This window comes from Ochotona curzoniae, unplaced genomic scaffold (assembly GCF_017591425.1).
Source record: "Ochotona curzoniae isolate NIBS_2020 unplaced genomic scaffold, NIBS_Ocur_1.0 scaffold_3208, whole genome shotgun sequence".
In the NCBI taxonomy this organism is placed as follows: Eukaryota; Metazoa; Chordata; class Mammalia; order Lagomorpha; family Ochotonidae; genus Ochotona; species Ochotona curzoniae.
Window position 1 is genome coordinate 42,666,692 of NW_024467106.1, and position 21,761 is coordinate 42,688,452.

Below are 21,761 nucleotides of genomic sequence, written 5' to 3' on the forward strand. Positions count from 1 at the left end.
TCCCATGGTGTTCAAGCACTTGAGCCATCTCTGCTACTTTCCCAAGAACATCAGCAAGGTGCTGAATCAAGAAGTGGAGCAACTGTGACATGAACTAGCACACATTTGGGATACCAGTGTCACAGGCAATGACTTTACTATTGTGCCACAATGCCAGTCCCCAAGTTGAGTTTTCTAAGTTTCTACATAAGGCATACATTTGAGACTTGAAAAATGAGATCTCAGGGAAAGGAGCTCTTCAACTCTCAGCCTAATACTCCCAGGCTCAGGAGAAGGACTGAGGGTACTAGTGGGCTCCTCCTGAGATAGCGGGAAAAACCAGAAGGGAAATGGTTTGTTTACAAACAGTTCCTACTAGCACAACACCCTACACAGTGCCCTCTGTCTCTGCTCTTACCCTGGTCCCCTTCTCCAGCCTCACAAGGCTTCCCCTGAGGTAGAATAAGGAAACCAAGCAAGATTAGAACCTGGAGACAGCCCAAAGTGGCCTGGCCACATTTTACAGCATCCCTTTTCTGCTGATGTGAAGGCTTTCATAAGAAATTCACACGTGCACCTCATAAAATCGCTCAGACCAATTCAGATTAGAGGTGAAAGTGGAAACTCTTTCCACTGCCATGTTCAAGGACACGCCCTCATCTGCCCAAGGATTTCAGTGTACAAATAAACACTCAAAAAGAGTTGTATTTATTCATTCTAATATGAGGATGTCACATGCACAGTTCTACACTGCACATTCTGCACTTCCTGCAGGTACTCCTCCAGCCCAGTCCTCTGGGAGTGGCTTCGGGCCTTAACTGCTGCCTAGCGGCAGTTCTTTCTCAGAGTCTGAGATGAATTCTTCCATGTTCCTGGTATAACTTTTCCCTCAGCACACACAGAACGCTTCTCTGAATTCATATTTTAGATCATTTACCTGCACACACATACCAACACATCCTAAAGAGAAATGTGTGAGTGATGCGTTCCGGGAACATTTGTCATCTTTATTAGGCTGTGTCTCCCATGTGCTTCAGGACAGTAACAAATCTCACCCAGCTCTCATGATCATACTCTTCGCACCCCAGGTCACTGCTAAACCTTTAGTAGCCTCCTTTCTCATTACAGCTCTTATCATACCTTAGCAATATAATTATCTATTTGTTCATTTGTAATTGCTCCAACTTCAGTGTAAGCTCATTAAAGAAAAAGATTCTGCTGTTTGTTTTAGAGTTTTATAAAGTATGAAAAATGTACAGTAAAAAAAGAAGTGCTCAAAAATATTTAGTAGTTGGGCAAACATATAATCCTAACATGATAGATATGAAAAGCCATGCCTTCCTGAAATTCTGGACTCTCAGCTTAGAAACACACACAGTGGGAGAGGGAAGGGTAGACAGGGGAAAGGAGGGGAGCAGAGGGAAGGGCAGGAAAGGAAGCAGGAGGAAAGGAGAGGGCACATCACCACACTGGTTCTTGCACCTTGTGGGAAATGTAGAAATATTTAGTTTAAGCTTACCTGTCGTTCCGAAAAACCTTCGGTAGATACCGTCTGGGAAACCACATGGCCAGAGCACACATCAGGACCCAGAGGATTGCAAGTTCATCCAGCATCTGACCCAGGAAACTAAGAGTTGCATGGAAGTAGACGGATCCAATTCCTAGAATCAATTACAACCAATAAAAAAAGATCACCATAGGAGAAGAGACTTGGAAATTCTATCCAGTACTTAAGGACAGACCTGTCATCAACTGCTATCAAAACCACAATCTCTCTCTCTCTCTCTCTCTCTCTCTCTCTCTCTCTCTCTCTCCCTCTCTCTCCCACTCTGAAAAACAGAAAACTGAAGGAAGAAACCCATACTGCTCAGGCATTTATCTCAAGCCTAGAAGGAATTTCAAGCAGAGCCACCTTAATGATTCCTCAGCTAACACCCTCTGTCTTTATCCAGTGTGACTTCATAGAAACAGGCAGCAGATAAAAGCAGCATGGCCTCACTGTTACACATTCCTAACCTGCCTAGGAAAGGACTGGAAATTACACAAGTATTTCATAGAACAATAAGGGATCTAATATTTATTTTTTAAAATTGTAAGGCTACTAGAAATATAATTGAGTGGGAATTACAGTGTACTTTGTTATCAGTCAAGAGCCCTTCTGCTGTCGTCAAGCAAGGGACAAAGTTTGTGAAGACGTCAGAGTGACTTTAGTTTACAAAACGTTATGTTCAACAGGGACAGGAAGTGTACAGAATCCCGCTTCCTCCCTTTCCGTCTACGTTCCCGAGCGAGTCCACTTACCCACTACAACTAAAAGAGTCCATATTAAGTAGATGCCACTGTTGAAGCACGTTGCATACTGACGGAACAAGCACATGCAGATGGGCGGTAAAATGAAAAACAAGACGTTGCTGATCTGGGGGGGGAACGTAAAATGGAAAAATGAATATTAAGTAAAAAAAAAAAAAAAAGAAAGCAGCTTGTTCCAAGTGCATCATTTGCATGAATGCGGCTTCTGCTTTACTCCGGCTCTTGCAACACTTTCATATTGCAGATACAGAAACCAGAAAAACTGGCAGTCTCGGGAACACCCATTCCAGGGCTCCCGATGGCGAAAGCAGCTCTGGAAACACTGCAGGCTAGGAAGTGTAAGGCTCTTCTTCTGATTCACAGAACCAAGAATTCTTACTGGGTTTCTGTACAGATCAGTTATGAAGCATTCTAACCTGTTTGCAGTTCTATTTTTCAGGACAAGGTCTATACCAAACAAAGTAATAATGATAATAATTATCATCATTTCATAACAAGGTGTCTTCCAGCTCTAACCTGACAAAAAAGCCAACATTTTCTTCTGGGCCCAGATCAAGAGAATTCTTTCTGGACTCCCCCTTCCTCACCTAATTTAAGCCTGCAGAGGTGCAACTACAAAGGTAAACATCAAATCTGCAGAGGTTCCTTCTCACCTTTCAAATATCAGGAGTGACAGCTTAGCTTAGTGGTTAGGACACGTGCATCTCAAATCTCAGAACTCAAGTTCAATTCCTGCTAATACAGACTCCAGGACAGAGCTGTGGTGATGCAAAGAACTGGCTTCCTACTTTTTGCCTGGGAAACCTGGAAGGAGTTCCCAGCTTCTGGCTCCAGCACTAGCCCAGCTGTGCAGGCAATGGACAGGATCTCTCTTTCTCTCTCTCCCTCTTTCTGCATCACCTCACTAATAAATTTAAATTTAAGCAATGAATTGATGATAATTTATGTGGGCTAAAGCCTTTGTTATATATCCAGTAGATATTCATCATGTGTAAAACTTAAAAACAGGGCCCAGCGGCATGGCCTAGTGGCTAAAGTCCTCGCCTTGAACACCCCGGGATCCCATATGGGTGCCAGTTCGAATCCCAGCAGGTCCACTTCCCTTCCAGCTCCCTGCCTGTGGCCTGGGAAAGCAGTCCAGGACAGCACAAAGCTTTGGAACCCTGCACCCATGTGGAAGACCTGGAAGAAGTTCCTGGTTCCTGGCTTCAGATCGGCATAGCATGGGCCATTGCGCTACTTGGGGAGTGAATCATCGGATGGAAGACCTTCCTCTCTGTCTCTCCTCCTCTCTGTATATCTGACTTTCCAATAAATAAATAAATCTTTAAAAAAAATCTTAGCTCAAAAAAAATAATAAATAAAACTTAAAAACATATCTTAATGCAACATGCTAAAAAAAAATTGTCCATCAAATAAATAACCACTATTAAAATATCACTAAGTGGGGAAGAGCACCGTGGTATAGCAGCTAAAGTCCTCACCTTGAATGCCCCACTTCCCATCCAGCTCCCTGCTTGTGGCCTGGGAAAGCAGCAGAGGGTGGCCCAAAGCCTTGGAACCTTATACCCACGTGGGAGACCTGGAAGAAGTTTCTGACTCCTGGCTTTGGATCGGCTAAGTTCTGGTCATTTCAGCAGCTTGGGGAGTGAATCAACGGACGGAAGATCTTTCTCTCTGCCTCTCTTCCTATCTGTATATTTGCCTTTCTAATAAAAATTTTTTTAAATAAATCTAAAACAAATTATTTTCTGTTAGCTTGATTTTTGTCTATCCTTAGGGAATCATAATTTTTTCCTGAATTTTAAAAATTGAGATAAAATCCATATAACATAAAATAAGCCAGTTTGGGGCTGGCACAGTGGCTCAACAGGCTAATCCTCTAGTTTCTACACCCACATCCCATATGGGTGCCGGTTCTAAGTCCTGGCTGCTCCACTTCAACACAGCTCCCTGCTTATGGCCTGGGAAAGCAGTGGAGGGTAGCTCAAGCCCTTGGGGCTTTGCACCCATGTGGGAGACCTGGAAGAGGCTCCTGGCTTCTAGCTTAGAATCAACTAAGTTCTTGCCACCACTGCAGCCATTTAGAGAGTGAAACAGCATATGGAAGATTCTCTGTCTCTCTCCCCTTTTCTTAGTATATCTGCATTTCAAATAAAAGTAAATCTTTAAATAAAAAACTAGCCAGTTTCAAGTAGCATTTATTATATTCAAAATGACAACAATCATTTCTATTTAGTTTGCATATGTTCATCACCCCAAGCAAAATCCTTATTCTCATTAAACACTCAGTACCCATTTCCCCTCTGTAGACCCTGGTCACCAGAATCTTTCGCTGCTCTGGATATTTCAAGTGAATAGTACCATACCAAAAGTGATCTTTTGTGTCTGGCTTCTTTCACCTAACATTTTCTTTTTCTTTCTTAAGCCTTAATGTGTAATACTTATTTTCATCTTATTTGATTGGCATAAAGAGCAAAGATATTCCATCCTTCCATGTACTCTCCAAATACCTACGGGAGCTGGGGCTGTGCCTGGCAGGGGCCGGGAACACGGAACCCAATCCAGGTCTCTCATGGGACTGGCAAGGACTCAACAATTTGCGTCACCTCCTGTTGCCTCCCAAGGGTACACATCAACAGGAAGGCTGAACTGGAAGCACAGCCAAGGCTAGACCTTAGGCACTCCGACAGGGGATGCAGCCAGCCCAAGCAGCATCTTATGGGCTGAGCCAATCATCTCCTCCAGCACGTGTCTGAGGTCACTCATGCATGCATCCAGATTCATTCCTTTGTATAGCTGAATACTATTCCAGTTCAAGAATACACTGTATTTTGCTAATCCATTCATCCATTAAGGGTTGCTGAATGAAAGGGTAAATTCTGTCTTACTTATGGAGGAACCATCAAACTGTTCTCAACAGACGATTTTTTTTCACATTCCCACCAACAATATCCAAGGGTTCTAATTTCTTCACATCTTTGCCAATATTTGTCATGTTCTGGGTTTTTTTTGTTTTGTTTTGTTTGATTTTGGTTTGACCTTAAAACTAAGAGATTCCTAGCAAGTACGAAAAGGTAAAGTTACTCAGCTCCTCAAGTCCCGTCTGAGAGAAGCAGGACAGTGCACACAGAGGAGGTGAGCAGAATACGAAAAAACTGGTTAAGTCTAAAGGAGCAACACCATTACGAAGACAATGAGGGGGCCACCAAACAAAAATTATAAAGAACATCAACAATCAGGCTTATGGGGTAGTTGATGAAATCTGGAGAGCGATTAGCACAAAGGCCTGCAAAAGAAAGGACTGGCCACCCATGTTAGGCAGTACAAGAGGAGGCCTCCAAGGAACATGAGCATAAGAGCTCAAACTGAAAAACAGAAGGAGCACGAAAAACAGAAGGGCTTTCACACAGACACACAACTGAATAAAATGCTTCAGCAAACCTCAGACTGTGGGGCAGAATACACAGGCAAAGCCTTGCAGCCTGAATGACCAAACTATGTCACCCTCAGCCTACCTCTACCACTGTCTAAGTACAAGAAGGGTTAGAGATGCCATAATTTTTAGAAAAGAGGTGGAAAAAAGAGAAAAATATAGCATGAGATAAATCAGAAAGACGACCAGATCTTTTTGCAGGCAGGATGGGAACAGTGCTGCTGCTACTTTTGGTTAAAATCCAGGCCTAAAATGCCTAGTGAGGACACAGCACTCTGGAGAAAGCAATGTTTCTTCCCATTCCACTCTGATCCAATCTTCCTCGCTCTCCCATGCGGAAGCTCTATGAGCTAACAGTGAACTTGGGTGAGGATACAGACAAAATAACGGTGACATCCCAGGTAGTATTCAACTTCCAGTCTTGAAAATAAGGAAAAAGACAGAAAGGAAGAATGCGGAGAAGTCTAAGTACCTTTCTTGAACATTAGGCTTTTGTTTGCTGTTAGGGCCACAGCCTTAAACTTTCAGTAGAATCATTTAAAACTTGGACACCCAAAACAGCAAAATGAAGGATCCTCAAAACTACTCCCTGGTAACCGCCCAGAAGAGATCCAAGGATGCCCAAGATCCCCAAAGTAATTAGCCAGAGAGCTGGGCTGCTGGCCATTCTGCCTCTTGCTCCTTCCTCTACCCCAGATGGATACCCAACCCCAGAAACACACCCCACAATCAGACCTCAGCTTAACTCCTCACCCCAAACTGTACACATGAGTTATTGCATGATTTAAAAGTTTAGGGTTTTCCTTTTGTTAAACATAGAAGTCGGGCCCAGCATGATGGCTCAGTTAGGTAATCCTCCCTCTGCAAGTGTTGCGATTTTATAAGGGCACTGATTCCTATCCCAGCTGCTCCACTTCCCATCTAGTTCCTTGCTTGTAGCCTGAAAAAGCAGCAAAGGATGGCCTAAAACCTGGGGACCCTGCATCCACGTGGGAGACCTAGAAGAAGTTCCTGGCTCCTGGCTTTGGATTGGCTCAGATCCAGCCATTGGATATCCATTTGGGGAATGATCCAGCAGATCTTAGCTTCTCCTCTCAGTAAATCTGCTTTTCCAATAAAAATAAAATTATTCTTAAAAAAAAAGAAACTATAAAAGTAAAAGAGCAAGAAAAAAATGAGAGCATGGAGGTGAAGAGGAAAGAGAAGGAAAAGTGAATTGTCACATCATAGCTAACTTAAAACCTGATCCTTCTCACTTCAGTGACTTTCCTGCACAACAAGAAGTACGTGGGGTCAGTGCATTGGTTCACTTGTTAACCCTTCACTTCCAAGCACTGGTATCCATATGATTGCTAATTCATGTCCCTGGTGCTCCTTTCCCCATCTAGCTTTCTGCCTGTGGCCTGGGAAAGCAGTCAGGACAGCCCAAAGCCTTGGGACCCTGCACCCACATGGCAAACCCAAAGAGGCTCCTGGTTCCTGGCTTCTGATTGGCTCAGCTCCAGCTGTTGCAGCCTTTTGGGAAGTGAACCAGCAAATGGAAGAACTTTCCTTCTGTCTCTCCTTTACTCTGTAAAGATATGCCTTTCCAATGAAAATAAGCAAATCTTAAAAACAAACAAACAAACAAGGCGTAGGGTACAAATCTAGTCTTTCTTTCCTCCTCCCAGGAAAAAACTGCTGCACTAGATTCTGTCTGCAACTTATTTTTTTTTTCCATTTACATGAATATGACATGTAGAAATGATCTTTTGAAAGTTCACAGAAAATAAGTATTATTATTTTTTAAAGATTTATTTATTTTTATTACAAAGTCAGATATACAGAGAGGAGGAGAGACAAAGAGGAAGATCTTCTGTCTAATGATTCACTCCCCAAGTGAGTGCAATGGCTGATGCTGTGCCTATCCAAAGCCAGGAACCAGGAACTTCTTCTAGGTCTCCCACGTGGGTGCAGGGTCCCAAGGCTTTGGGCTGTCCCCAACCGCTCTCCCAGGCCACAAGCTGGAGCTAGATTGGAAGTGGAGCTGCCAGGATTAGAACTGGTGCCCATATGGAATCCTAGCACGTTCAAGGTGAAGACTTTAGCTGCTAGGCCACCGCACCAGGCCCAAAAATAAGTAGTATAAAAAGTGATGCATGTATCTCAAAGTGTTTGTTCCAAAATAAATTTCTATTTTAATTCCACTTTTACAACTCCCCTGATAATGTGTCACACACTACAACACTATTCTGCCACTTCCTTTTCTCATCAGTAATATTACAAACTTTTTCAACTCAGCATAGGTTAAGCTCACTTGCCTATAAGTGCTATGGGTGGTAGCATTTATTTATCCATTATCCAGTGAAAGGAGCACTAATTTACACTCCAACTACCATGCTAAGAAGTTATAATATATTTTAATTTTTAACTATTAAATCCTCTCACTCTCTTGCTATAGGTAAGTGCAATTAGCTACTGCCAAGATGGTCCCCAAATGGCTCCCTCAATTCACCAGTATGTTACCATCAGCAATATACGCAATAAACGCTTTTTGAATTTATGGAGCAGACATTGTGGCACAGCAAGTAAAGCTGCCATCTGCAAAACCAGCATCCTATATGGGCATTGGTTCAAATCCTGGCTGCTTCCCTTCCAATCCAGCTTCCTATTGATGCACGTAGGAAAGTCACTAAAGATGGCCCAGGAACTTGGGCCCTGCCACCCCGTGAGAGACCTAGATCAAATTCCAGGCTCCTGGCTTCAACCTGCTCCAGTCTGGGCTGTTGTAGTTACTTGGGAAGTAAAGCAAGGGATGTAAGATTTCTCTCTTTTAAGTTCTATCTATGATTCCTTCTTCAAATCAGTAAACAAACCTTTTTAGACGTAAAACATAGTAGATATTTTCACATACTGTTCCCAAAGACACAAAGTTATTACGCCAGTGGTAAAATTTGAATACTTTGAAAATAGGTTCTAAGTCATACATTAGAAGCCCCATTTTGGCATAAGCTCCCAAATATCCCTGAGAGCTGTTATAGCTTCTACACAGCCCATCAAACCGAGCCCGGCTTGGTGCCCCCATGTTTCTTAAAAACATCAACACAGGGAAAGGAAATGTCAAATTAAAGGGAGCCTCTCCTCAAGACAAAAAGAGGAAGGAACAAAAAGTAAACGAGTCCTGATTAAAAGACTCAATGGCTCCATCTCCAAGAAACTTGATCTCAAACTAGAGGCAGGGGGAGGTCAGTGATGTCAAATAACACAGCCCAGGGGTGTTTTGAAGGTCTGCTGTTGGTTTATCCCTGGGGGGAATTAATTTGATAAATGCCTGCAAGGCTGTTGTTTTTAATCAATAGGAAACCACAAATTTAAAATACATTAATTATTTCCTCTAGAAACACCTCATTTTCATAAATAGGAATTTATGTAATATTTGCTCCAAAATACTCTCACAAACACACTGCAATCTCATCCTGATGCATCTGAACATGCACTTTCTTTCCCAAGGAGAGCAACAGGAAGAAAACTGACAAGCAGGCTGCAGGCTCTGTGAACACCAGGCCCATCACCAGCGGAAGGCTGTCACTGACAAGCTGATTCATAACCTTTCTTTCCACTGGCACATTTTTGCTTCGGGGATAACCAACTGTCCTAGTTTACCTGGGACTGAATTAGGTTCTCCAAGCATGGGACTTTGTTTTAAAATCAGAAAAGCCTCAGGTAAAAAACCCAGAAGAAGATGGATCACTCAGAAGCTTTGTAAATGTCCCAAGCCCCCAGCACTACAGTGCACTTGATCCCATGCAGAGTTCTACTGACCTCTCAGTAACTTGTACCTCTCACTATATGGGCCTGACCAGGTTGATGACATGCACAGATCTACTCTCCCCGGGACAGGCACTTAGAATTGCCCAGTTGTAGGAGGACAACTGATTGGATATCATTCGAATGGGAACAATTAATTGGATATATAAAACAAAGACAGATATTTTCAGACAAGTGTGTGGAAACAATTGATGGGTTCTGTAGACAGGCTTATAGGAACTATGTAAGCTCCTCAATACTCCCTCATCCTCTGTTACCCTCAGTCTATGAAAGCCTGATGCCACTAACAAACTTTGGCTATTGACCATCAGTCAGTAGTCCACATGTGTTGTTACTGGCTCCGAGCAGCAAGTCCATCGCTGCAGGACAGCAAACACCCAGCAAATGCATACATAGACAGATTCAGCCCTGGGACATAGACTTCACCATATAAAGAGAGCTCTACTTTCCTCATTTTATGTAATCCCTATGTGAAAAGCAGACAAACCTTTTATCTACTGATTCCTACCACAGATTCCTGCAACAGCCGTGGCTGGTCCAGGCCTACGCAAGAAACCCAGAACTTGGCCTATTTGCTTTAGATGGATGGCTCCTCCTTAAACAACTGCTGTCACATCTGTGGTATACATTAGCAGGAAGCTGGAACGGAAAGCAGCCACCACAAACAACCTCTTCAACAAAAACTCCACCCCAGCTTCTCCTGATGAAGGCAGAGCTCACAAATCGTGAACTGATTTTATGTGCATATTTTATTTCAAGACTTTCCACCACCACTTTATCTCTTTCTGGTACTCTGAGTCACTCACAGCATCAGAGACCCCAAAGGGCAAGCCTGGTAGCCTGGTGGGTAAATAGCACATCCTAGACTTGGTGCAGTTAGTGCCAGCCGCTGAGGCACTTGAAACATGAAACATAAAAAGGAAAGCAAGTCAATAAGACTTGCATGTAAAAGAAACAGTACAAAATGTGCAGACATAAAAGGTTGTGAAAGGAAATGACATATTCTTGGAAGAGATATTTGGACTTGGCTGAAGCAAAAAATGATGACATGATTTGCAGCAACAGAGATTTGCAAAGTTCAAAAGCAAAATGCTCCATACACCCAAACACTGTCTGTGGGAGTGAAATCAGCGTACTCTCTCGGGTGGGCCATTTAACAAAACTTACCAGCATTTAAAATGAACACTGCCCTGCCTGAGTAATCGCCCTTCCATAGTTGCTACTTGGAAAAGGACACCCGGATGCATCAATAAGGACATTCATTGCCTCTCCTTACAGAAACCAAAATGCAAACCACAAAAGGGATACTACTGCAAATGTCCATTGATAAGGGATTGACTGGTGAGGCACTTTATGACCAATCCACTCCATGAAGTGCTGTGTAGACACTGTGAAGAGGAAGGCAGGTCTATAGGAGCCAAAATGGGACTACCCACAAGATATTAAGTGAAAAAAGCAAAACATGGACAGGATTTTTTTTTCAGATTTATTTTATTTCTTATTACAAAGTTAGATATACAAAGAGGAGGAGAGACAGAGAGGAAGATCTTTTGTCCGATGATTCACTCCCCAAGTGACCACAATGGCTGGTACTACGCCGATCGCCGATCCCAAGCCAGGAGCCAGGAGCCTCGTCTGGGTCTCCCACGTGGGTGCAGGGTCCCAAAGCTTTGGGCCGTCCTCGACTGCTTTCCCAGGCCACAAGGAGGGAGATGGATGGGAAGTGGAGCTGCCGGGATTCGAATCGGTGCCCATATGGAATCCTGGGGTGTTCAAGGCGAGGACTTTAGCTGCTAGGCCACGCCGCCAGGCCCAACAGGGTTCTATAGTAGTATCTTGATTGGGTTGAAAATCTTTAAGTGTGTTATATACATAGTACATACACAAATCATACATGCAAACACACATACATATGCTTTTTATATACCTAGAAAATGTCCAAAAGATATAGGAAAAAGGATATTTCATATTTTATAATTACCATGCTCCAAACTTATTAAAACAAGATCATGAAGATCATGTTATTACTTGTTTGACCAATAACAACAACAACCACAAAAACTAAACAAACTTTTTACAGCAAACATCATAGGCTTTATCCTATAGACAAAATTATCCCAATACAGGAACTTTGAGCACAAAAATTACTGAGCTCAAGAATTACTGGGCCTGGCTCGATAGTGTAGTGGTCCAAGTCCTCGCCTTGAACGCGCCAGGATCCCATATGGTCGCTGGTTCTAATCCCGGCTGCCCCGCTTCCCATCCAGCTTCCTGCTTGTGGCCTGGGAAAGCAGTCGAAGACAGCCCAAAGCCTTGGGACTCTGCACCCATGCAGGAGACCCAGAAGAAGTTCCTGGCTCCTGGCTTCGGACTAGCTCAGCTCCAGCCATTGTGGTCACTTGGGAAGTGAACCATCAGACAGAAGATCTTCCTGTCTCTCCTCCTCTCTGTATATCTAACTTTGCAATAAAAATAAGTAAATCTTTAAAAAGAATTACTGAATAATTGGACCCAGCACCGTGGCCTAGTGGCTAAAGTCCTCGCCTTGAATGTGCTGGGATCCCATATGGGCACTGGTTCTAATCCCGGCAACTCCTCTTCCCATCCATCTCCCTCCTTGTGGCCTGGGAAAGCAGTCGAGGACGGCCCAAAGCTTTGGGACCCTGCACCCATGTGGGAGACCTGGAAAAAGTTCCAGGCTCCTGGCTTCGATCAGCTTAGCTCCAGCTGTTGTGGTCACTTGGGGAGTGGTTCATCAGAAGGAAGATCTTCCTCTCTGTCTCTCTCTGTCTCTCCTCCTCTGAGTATATCTGACTTACCAATAAAAATAAAATAAATCTTTTTTAAGAGAGAATTACTGAATAACAAACACCTATACTATAACCAAATATCCTTGAGGTAGTTGGTCGCATTTCAAGTGTATTGAAGACCGCTATCTTGGTAAATTTTTTAAAAGGCCAAGTTCCAATTCAAGTTCTGCCATTTTCTTGACCTCAGCAAATTATAAAGCCACTCAAGCCCCAATTTCCTCCTTTAATGAATGGACATAGGAAATAGCAGCTACTGCCTGAGTAATAACAAAACACCCAGCTGAGCTTCAACTCACAGCACACCCTAAAGAGTAACTAGAGGCAACCCAAGTTCCAGCACTGATGTGTCCCCTGAAATCCAATAAGAAAGTTCTAGATCCTTGTCCCCATTATTTCTCAATCCAACACAGTCAATTCCTTTCATTCCTCTCCAGATGAATGCTATCGATTTGTTACATCACAGATCATTTGCACTGAGGTTTTGCTATAGGCTCGAAGTAAGATAAACACTGGCATGTCCTGTGATAAGCATCAGAAGATCAGAAAGGCCCTGGGAAAGGAGGAAATCTCTGGATCTACACTCAAACACAGCCTCCCTCTCCCAGGCACGGCTCCGGGACCTTACACTGTCAACACTGCCCTAGCAATTCCCGAAAACACGGTTGTCAGACGCACCGCCAGGCTCTGAGCACAAATACTGCAACTGAAGATGAGCAGTTCACATCTAAAAAACACTTGGCACTTACTACAAAACTGCTCCAATGGGACCAGATTAAAACTAAAGACACAATCTTCCCTTCACCCAGTACTGTGAAGTTTGTCAAGGCAAGCTGAGAGCAGCTGCCTTCTAGGTCTGGTCCCCAGCAGCCAGGGCTGGGCCTTCTGCAAGGCTTCAGACTCCCCAGATACAAGAACCCGTCACCCCAGCTGTCCTCCCTTCTCTATCTCGGATGAAGTCCTTAGTATCCCAGGGCACCTGCCAGTTACAGAAGGAGAAAGTGAGGCAGCAGTGGTGTCGCTCCTTGTGGAAAGTCCCCAGCCCTCTGTGTGTACCTGTCTACACCTGATGGGTTGCCCTCAGAAGCCGTACAGCAGGTGAAGCTGGGCCACCACCATCTGAATCTTATCCCTAACCAAAGACCGCACAGGGCCAGCTTTTCTCCAGGAACTAACCTGGTCCTAAAACAGAAACAGGAGGGCAGCCAATGGAGTTCTGAGGGGAAAGGACAGTAGAGACCTCAGTTATTGCCAGAAACCAGGCCTGACTTTATTCTTCAAGACCCTCCGTTTCTCGCTGAGTGAATTAAAGACCGGGAGGCAGACAATCCCAGATTCTTCTAGACAACAAGCACCTGACTCCTTCCAAGAACATTCTCTCCTGCAAATCCAAGGGAGGAAAATCCTCAAAAACAACCTCAAACAATGACACAAACCAGAAGTTCCTGTTTTCCGTGTTTGGGCAGTGAAAAGATAAGCCACGGAAATGTCCCAGCGAAGTACTACACTGGGTTCCAGAACAGTGAGTTTCCCTCACAGAGGAAAAAAAAGCATTTCCTCTCTCCCAAAGGAACTTTTCCCTCCCATAAAGGCGGAAAGTACGAAGGATTCTCTAGCAGAGAAGTTTGCACTTGCTCTCGTCTAACGGCCTGGGCAAGTCCAGAAAGCTTGTACATTGTCATTCCCACGCTTGCCGTGCCTTCCGACAGGTTTCAGAACTAGAGAGAACACGGCCTGAGGAACTGTGTTCAGAGCAGGTGGGAGAGCGGAAAACAAAGGTAAGAAGAAGAAAAGGACCAGTAGTAGCTAACTTGACTCTGAACAAAAAGAACTCGTATTACTGCGGTATTCCTGGGAGTGGGCACGTTAGCCTAGTGGGAGTGCGCCCCGCCCCCTGAGATTTGCCAGGGCCCTCCCACATTTCCCCACACTCCGGGAACAGGTATTCAAGGCAAAAACGCACAATGTGCCCCAAGTGCGTCACGCCACAGGCATCCTGGCGAGGAAGGGAGTTGTCCCGGCTGCTCAACCATCCCCAACTGACCCTAACCGAGAGAATACGCTGACCTGGAACCCAGGAACCGGTAGGGACCAAACAAGACAATAGGGCCATCAAGAAGGAATTGACAGGCAGAGGATGAGCGCAAACGTCCGAAACAGGGACAGGAAAGGGCAGGTGGAGAAAGAAAGGGCGCACAGAGGAGTGGCGTGGGTCGTCTCTGGCCCTGGAGAGAGAACGCCCGCACACTCACGCAGACACCCACGTCCAGCCCTCAGCCGCCGCGACGCACGGGGGCTGCCCTCCCGGCGGCCCGCTCCCGCGACCCGCACCGTGTTGTAGAACTCGGCGATGGCAGGCACGATGGTGTAGTTGTCCTCGCACCAGTCCACCTCCGAGCTGCCAGCCCGCAGCTGGTCCCACCAGTGCGGGACGCCCATGGCAGCTCTGGGGCATTGGAGCAGCTGCTCCTGCAAGCGAGAAAAACCCAGAGCTGCCAGCAGAGGCAACCCGCGGCCGCGGCGGCTTTATGCAGTACGGGCCAGCCTCCGGATGTGGCGCCTCCCCCGCTGGCCGGTCCCGCGCTCCGCCCCGTCTGCTGAACACGACCCGCCCGCGGACCCCTCCCCGGCCCCGCCCCCAGGAGCCACGCCCACCCTGGGGCGGGATCCGAGGGCACCGGGTTCACGGCCAGCCCAAGACCTTAGGACCAGCTCGCACTTACCTTCTGACTCCGACTCATAGGCATTCTCCAGATGATGTGAAAACCACCAGGGCCCTCCCGTGGCAAAGATGTAAAAGGAGAAACCAGACTCTGAGAGGTGGCACCGATCGGACTTTGCCACACATGGGACACAGGTGTTCACGCCAAGGAAATGATTTGGGTTTCTCCGAGGCAAGGAGGACAAGACTCAGTCGCCAAGGCAGAAAGGCCTTTTGGGCTGCAAAGGCAGGCTCGGCGAGCTCTCCCCACATCCCACCACAAGGTCTGGACCACCCATTCCCCACTCACTGCCAGCCCTCACTCACCTGGTATTAGACTTACATCGAGTCTACGGTGTAGGAGCTCAAGCACAGCGACAAAGTTCAGCCAGCCTACAGAGGACACATGCGGTGACAGGTGAAAGGCTCCAGGTCATCCGGAGTGAACAGGAACATGGCCATGAAGAGCATCTCCTTGGCAGGTCTGAGGACAGTGGCAGAAGAGGCCTTGGACAGTGGATGGCTGCCCTGAGGATATCCTTGCTCTGGCCTGTACACCTTGGTGGGGGGTCTGCAAGGCCAAAACTCTTTTCCCTGTTAGCGATGTGATGATCTACCAAGGTTACAGTGATTTTTCCAAAGCTATGGACTTGCACTGTAACAGCTAATGAAATATGTGCTTGTGTATAAGTCAGCATTAAAAATCTCACCTTAGACTTCTGGGTGGGTTTGTTTGTTTTTTTAAGATTTGTTTATTTATTGGAGAGGCAGGTTCACAGAAAGAGGATTTACAGAGAGGAAGATCTTTGGTCTGCTGGTTCACTCCTCAAGTGGCCGCATTTCCAGAGCTGACTTGAACCAAAGCCAGGAACCAGGAGCTTCTTTTGGGTCTCCAATGCAGGTGCAGTGTCCCAAGGTTTTGAAGCTTTCTCTACTGCTTTCTTAGGCCACAAGCAAGGAGCTGGATGGGAAGGGGAGCAACTCAGACATGAACTGGCACCTATATGGGATCCCATTGAAAGGGGAGAATTTATTCACTAAGCCATTGCACTGGACTGTATAATGTTTTGTACTTGGAATTTTAAAATTCTCGTTGAAGGAGTGCTTTTTAAAAAGACTCATGTATGTAAATGAAAGGCAGAGTTACACAGAGAGAGATCTTCCATTGTTTGTTGACTCACTAAATGTCTCCAAAGCCAGGAACCTGGAATGCCATCTGGGTCCCCCTCATGGGTGACAGGAGTCCAAATACTCAGGTCATCTTCCACTGCCTTCCCAGGTGCATCAACAAGGTACTGGGTCTATCAGAAATGGAACAGCCAGGACATGAACCAGTGCCCAAATGGGATGCTGGCATTGCAGGAGGTAGCCTAATGCAGTGTGCCACAACGTTGGCCCCAAATTGGTGCTCTCAGACTTAGACATATAGTCTCTCTCTTGTGTATTTACAAAAAGACAGACAGAAAGAAAGAAAGAAAGAAAGAAAGAAAGAAAGAAAGAAAGAAAGAAAGAAAGAAAGAAAACATAGACACAAATTGGTTAAGGAATTACTAAATTTTCACATTCAAGATCTTGTTCCAAATCATTTTTCAACTCATAGCTATTGGTGCCGGTGAGTTCCACTCGGAAATATCCTGTTTAATTACCACATACTGATCAGTTACATTTCTTAACAGCATGTCACACATGTTTTCTTGCATGTGACTGACATCTGCACGTTTTGATACCAAGATTTCCTTGGTTTTATCCAAAGGTATCGATGAAAGGTATCAAACAGCAGGCAGCGTGTTCTTTCCCAGGTGGTCCTTAGACAATTGATGGCAAAAACCATTGAGAATTTTAGCTACAGAATTCCCATCAAAAATAACCTTCAAGTTGGTGCTTGTACAGGCAGTGACAGTACCTCACGACCACTGTTGGGTCAAATATGATCATAAAGCCACCCCTTGGGGCCCCCTTGCCCTGAACACACTGGGATCCCATATGGACGCCGGTTCTAATCCCGGCAGCTCCACTTCCCATCCAGCTCCCTGATTGTAGCCTGAGAAAGCAGTCAAGGGCAGCCCAAAGCTTTGGGACCCTGCACCCACATGGGAGAGCTGGAAGAAGTTCCTGGTTCCTGGCTTCGGATCGGCACAGCACCAGCCGTTGCGGTCACTTGGGAAGTGAATCAACAAACAGAAATCTTCCTCTCTGTCTCTCCTCCTCTTTGTATAACTGACTTTGCAATAAAAATAAATAGATCTTTTTTAATAAAAGCCACCTCTTGGCAGATGCATCAGGATTTTGGAGCTGTTAGATGCAAAACCTTTTGTTTGGGTCAGTGAAAACATGAAATGGACTGGTTGTAATTCATTCTTCTCTCCAATCTTGATTGATGGTATTTTTTCCCATCCTCCACAGGAAACTATTGTAGTTACTAGCAATTCTGGTTCAATGTCAAAGTTCACCACCTTGGTTTTTTCCAATTATAACTGCACAGAGACAGTGCTGAAGCCAAGGAGAAGCAAATTAGATTCCTCCAAAGCCATCATCCTGGCCCTTCTGGCTGCAGACATTTTTCTGATATTTTCACCAACTCCCCACTGCTAGCATTTTAGGTTCAATATAACCTTTGTAATTTAACATGAGGATCTATTGTTGAGTAGTTAATTTTGAAACTGATTTCTACATGGGCTACTACTCAATGTGTTCAGTAGGAAATTCTGATATTTATTATTTTTTTAAAGATTTATTTTTATTATTTTTTTTATTGGAAAGGCAGATATACAGAGAGGAGAGACAGAGAGGAAGATCTTCCGTCCGATGATTCACTCCCCAAGTGAGCGCAACGGGTCGATACTATGCCGATCCGAAGCCAGGAGCCTCTTCCGGGTCTCCCACGCGGGTGCAGGTTCCCAAGGGTTTGGGCTGTCCTCGACTGCCTTCCCAGGCCACAGGCAGGGAGCTGGAAGGGAAGCGGGGCTGCCGGGATTAGAACCGGCGCCCATATGGGATCCCGGGCGTGCAAGGCGAGGACCTTTAACCACTTGTGCCACCGCGCCGGGCCCTCTGATATTTATTATAAACAGAGTTTGTTAGTAAAGGAGTGGGGTGCTGTGGCAGCAGGAGACATCGCACAGCCGAGCCCCAAGAGGTATGCACCTCTGGCGCTTTGGGTCTGAGTTTGAAAGCAGTCAATGATGGAGAACATGAGAAAGCACCTTTTGGGGGAGCAGCCTTGGAGAGAAGGAAGAATGCCAGCATCTTCCATTTTTACACGTTGTTTAACAATGTTTGCTTGGCATGACTAAATACCTGATAAGAAATATCCAGCTCAACTGGTTTCCCAGGTGGAAGTTATTAAGTCACAAAGTCTTCACTGGGAAAAACAAAACAAAACAAGAAATGCAGGCACCCGAGTAAATGAAGCTAATCCTGCCTGATCAAAGATGAAATTTTCTGTAAGTTTCTGTCTGTCCAGAGTGGAGCACTGTGGTCTTCTTTGGGGGTCCATTATTATGAAGCCCAGACCAGAAACATCAAAATCATCTGGAAACTTTCTTTTTTTTCTTTTTTTCTTTTTTTTTTTTTTTTTAAAGATTCGTGTACTTTCCTTGAAAATCAGAGTTTCAGAGAGAGAGGGAGAAACCGAGAGATCTTCCTTCGGCTGGTTCACTCCCCAAATGGTGGCAGTGTTCAGGTTCAATGGGTCTGAAGCTGGGAACCAGGAATTTCCTCCAGATCTCCCATGTGGGTGCAGAGATCAAAAAGCCTTGACACATCATTCGTTGCCTTCCAAGACCGAATGCAGGGAGCTGGATCAGAAATGGAACAACCAGGACTAGAACCAGCACCCAACACGGGATACCAGCGCCATAAAAAGATCTTGGGCCTCTGAACCCAGTCATCTAGTGTAACAAGTCCTCAAGTGATTACAAATAATGTGAAGTTGGAGAACTACTGTTTTAGTCCATGGGTGACAGGATAAAAAAATGTACCATGAATTGTACACTTTGCTTTCCCAAAATAACAAATCCATGCCAAGACTGCTGCTACCACCAATGAGAGGGAGAAAAGAACAGCCCAATTGAAAGGAACCAGGGGTTCTGAGTCTGCCTCCACTCCTTCAGCTACAAAGGTGCTATAAGACAGCAAGGATGTGTTTGGGGCTTTTCTTTGTTTATTTGTTTGTTTTTTAAATCCATAGCAGTCTTGGGGCTCAAAAATACAGGAGAGGCCCTTGCAAAATAAACTCCCACCAGGAAAACTGTATTACTGCCATTATGAGCAGGTACCTATGTTTGCTGGATCAGGTGACTTCTTGCTTACTGACCGGCTCTCCAGGGCCAGCACGCTGCCTGCTCTTGCCTCTAGACCTCATTGAAGAAGTGTCTGTCTGCTTCCTCTAACCTACACCGCAAAAGCACAAACAGGGTTACGACTAGGAGTATAATCAAGGTAAGTGGGTTCGGACAGGAAGCGGAAAGCTTTGCCTGTGCCTGAAGAGCATGGAATGGGTGAAGTATATTTTGACTGGTGTTTCTGGAAAGAGGACATGTCCTTTGATTAGCTGACTGTAACCTGTAAAGAAGGTAGAACAAGCAAAGTGAAACATATGCTTCTTACAAACTTCTATATTAAGTGTTAAATAATGAAAAAGCTAGTAAGATACTGTTCCGGGCCTGATGGAGCTTAGTCTATTAGAGACACACAGAGAAGAATACTCTGGTTGCTCTGCAGATTGTATAAATCTTTCACCCTTTACTAGAGACACACAAAGAAACAGAGAACAACACAATGATAATTGCTAAAATAGAGGCATATGCATAAGACATAGCAGCTCAAGTCCATGTGAAGGGTTATGGGTTAAAGGAAACTGAAATATTGAGATGTGCGATGGGAGTTGTGATAGCTTGTACTGTTGATGAGTACTACGGAACACACTTTCCCGATCCTGACATGGGATTTACCTTGCCATACAAGAATGTGTCTGGAATGGATCTGCACCATGATTGAGCAGAGGTTTTGAGAGCTCTTCCTAGCTTTACTGTTCCTTTTTCCCTTTTGCTAAATCCCCAAATCAGGACTGTTCTTCAGCATGGATCCTGGAGTAAATATGAGCTAGGGAGTGGATCAGAGCCACCTTCAATCCACAGCCAATATATAACATGAAAAAAAATAAAACTTGATGTTGTAAGGGCCGACACAGTGTCTTGATTGACTAATCCGCTACCTGCACGCACTGGCTTCTCATATGGTGTCAGTTAGTGTCCTGGCCATTCCACCTCTCGTCAAACTCCCTGTTTGTGTCTTGGGAAACAGTGTAAGATGGCCCAAGTCTTTGAGATTCTGCTCCCACATCGGAGACCTGGAAAAGGCTCCCAGCTTTGGATCGGCTCAGCTCTGGCCACTGTGGCCATTTGGAGAGTAAACCGGTAGACAGAACTTTGTCTCTCCTTGTCTCTGTAAATCTGCCTTTCCAATGAAAATGGATAAATCCATAAAATAATAATTTTAAAAAGCTGTTGTAAACCACTGAGATCTGAGAGCATTGTTTCTTATACTAACACAAAATCCTGGAAAATAGGGGCCTGGCATGATAGCCTAGCAGCTATATACTCACCTTGCATCTGCCAGGATCCCATATGGGTGCAGGTTAATATCCCAGCTGCTCCACTTCCCATCTAGCTCCTTACTTGTGGCCTGGGAAAGCGCCAGAGGACGGCCCATAGCTTTGGGACCCTGCACCTGCGTGGGATACCATGAAGAAGCTCCTGGCCTTGGATTGGTTCAGCTCTAGCTATTGTGGCCCTTGGGGAACCAACCAGCAGAAGGAAGATCTTCCTCTCTGTCTCTCCTTCTCTTTGTAAATCTGACTTTCTAATTAACAAAATAAAATAAATATTTTTTAATGTTGGCAAATACAGAAGGAGAATTAATGAAGCTAAGCTACTAATTAAAAGATTGGACATTGAAACAGTGGTTGAAAAAATAGAAGACAACTTCAATCAAGCCTGAGTAATCAGAAAAGAGGGTACCAACCCAAAGGAAAAGATAAGAGGAAAAACACTCAGGGTTTGAGTGACTGGGGTAAAGTGTGAATCATTATGGTAGATAAGATAACCAAAGTAATGCGAGGAAAACAGTGCAGGTACAAATGGGAGGAGACCAAGGCAAACTACATCTCTTTGCTTAGCTTTTCCAGGGGCTTCAGGGTTATGAAGAGACATAATCCTGGCTACAGAAACAGCCAGAGAACAGGTGGCCAGGCCTGAAAAATAATGTGTGTAACTCTACCTGCAGGCTTACCAAAAAAAAAAAAAAAAAAGTGAAAGCACACCCAATCCTGTATTAGACGTGATTTCCAGCTCTGGCTGCCACTCCAGCTTCCTGCTCAAGTGCACCCAGGGAGGCAGCAGGGACAGCTCAGGTGATTGGATTCTAGGCAACACCTGGATTGTATTTCCAGCTTCTGATTTTGGTCCAGGCCTAGCTCCAGCTGTTGTAGGCTTTAAGATTTAATTACTTTTAATGGAGAGGCAGATTTATAGAGAGGAGAGACAGACAGAAAGATCTATCCACTGTTTGAATGGCCACGTACTTGGGCCCCTGCCATCCATGTGGAAGACCCAGATGGAGTTCCAGGCTCCTGGCTTTGAACTGGTCCAATCCTGACCTTTGCTGCCATTTGGGGAGTGAGAAAGCAGATAGAAATCTCTGAATCTCTCTCTCTCTCTCT

General features: G+C 45.0%; 1 protein-coding gene across 2 annotated transcripts in view; it reads right to left on the bottom strand.

The window, feature by feature from the left end:
• ACER2 (alkaline ceramidase 2) overlaps window positions 1-14,928 on the bottom strand; it is a 33,477-nt gene extending 18,549 nt beyond the window's left edge. Inside the window, exons 1-3 of one of the 2 annotated variants that reach the window (XM_040962747.1) lie at window positions 14,671-14,928; window positions 2,281-2,395; window positions 1,499-1,640 (exon numbers count right to left, since the gene is read on the bottom strand). In XM_040962747.1, the coding sequence (XP_040818681.1) occupies window positions 1,499-1,640; window positions 2,281-2,395; window positions 14,671-14,778 (365 nt within the window). In that variant the 5' untranslated portion in view covers window positions 14,779-14,928. The remainder of the gene's footprint in view (window positions 1-1,498; window positions 1,641-2,280; window positions 2,396-14,670) is intronic. The other variant, XM_040962749.1, reaches the window with a different exon arrangement.
• Window positions 14,929-21,761: the final 6,833 nt, after the last annotated feature.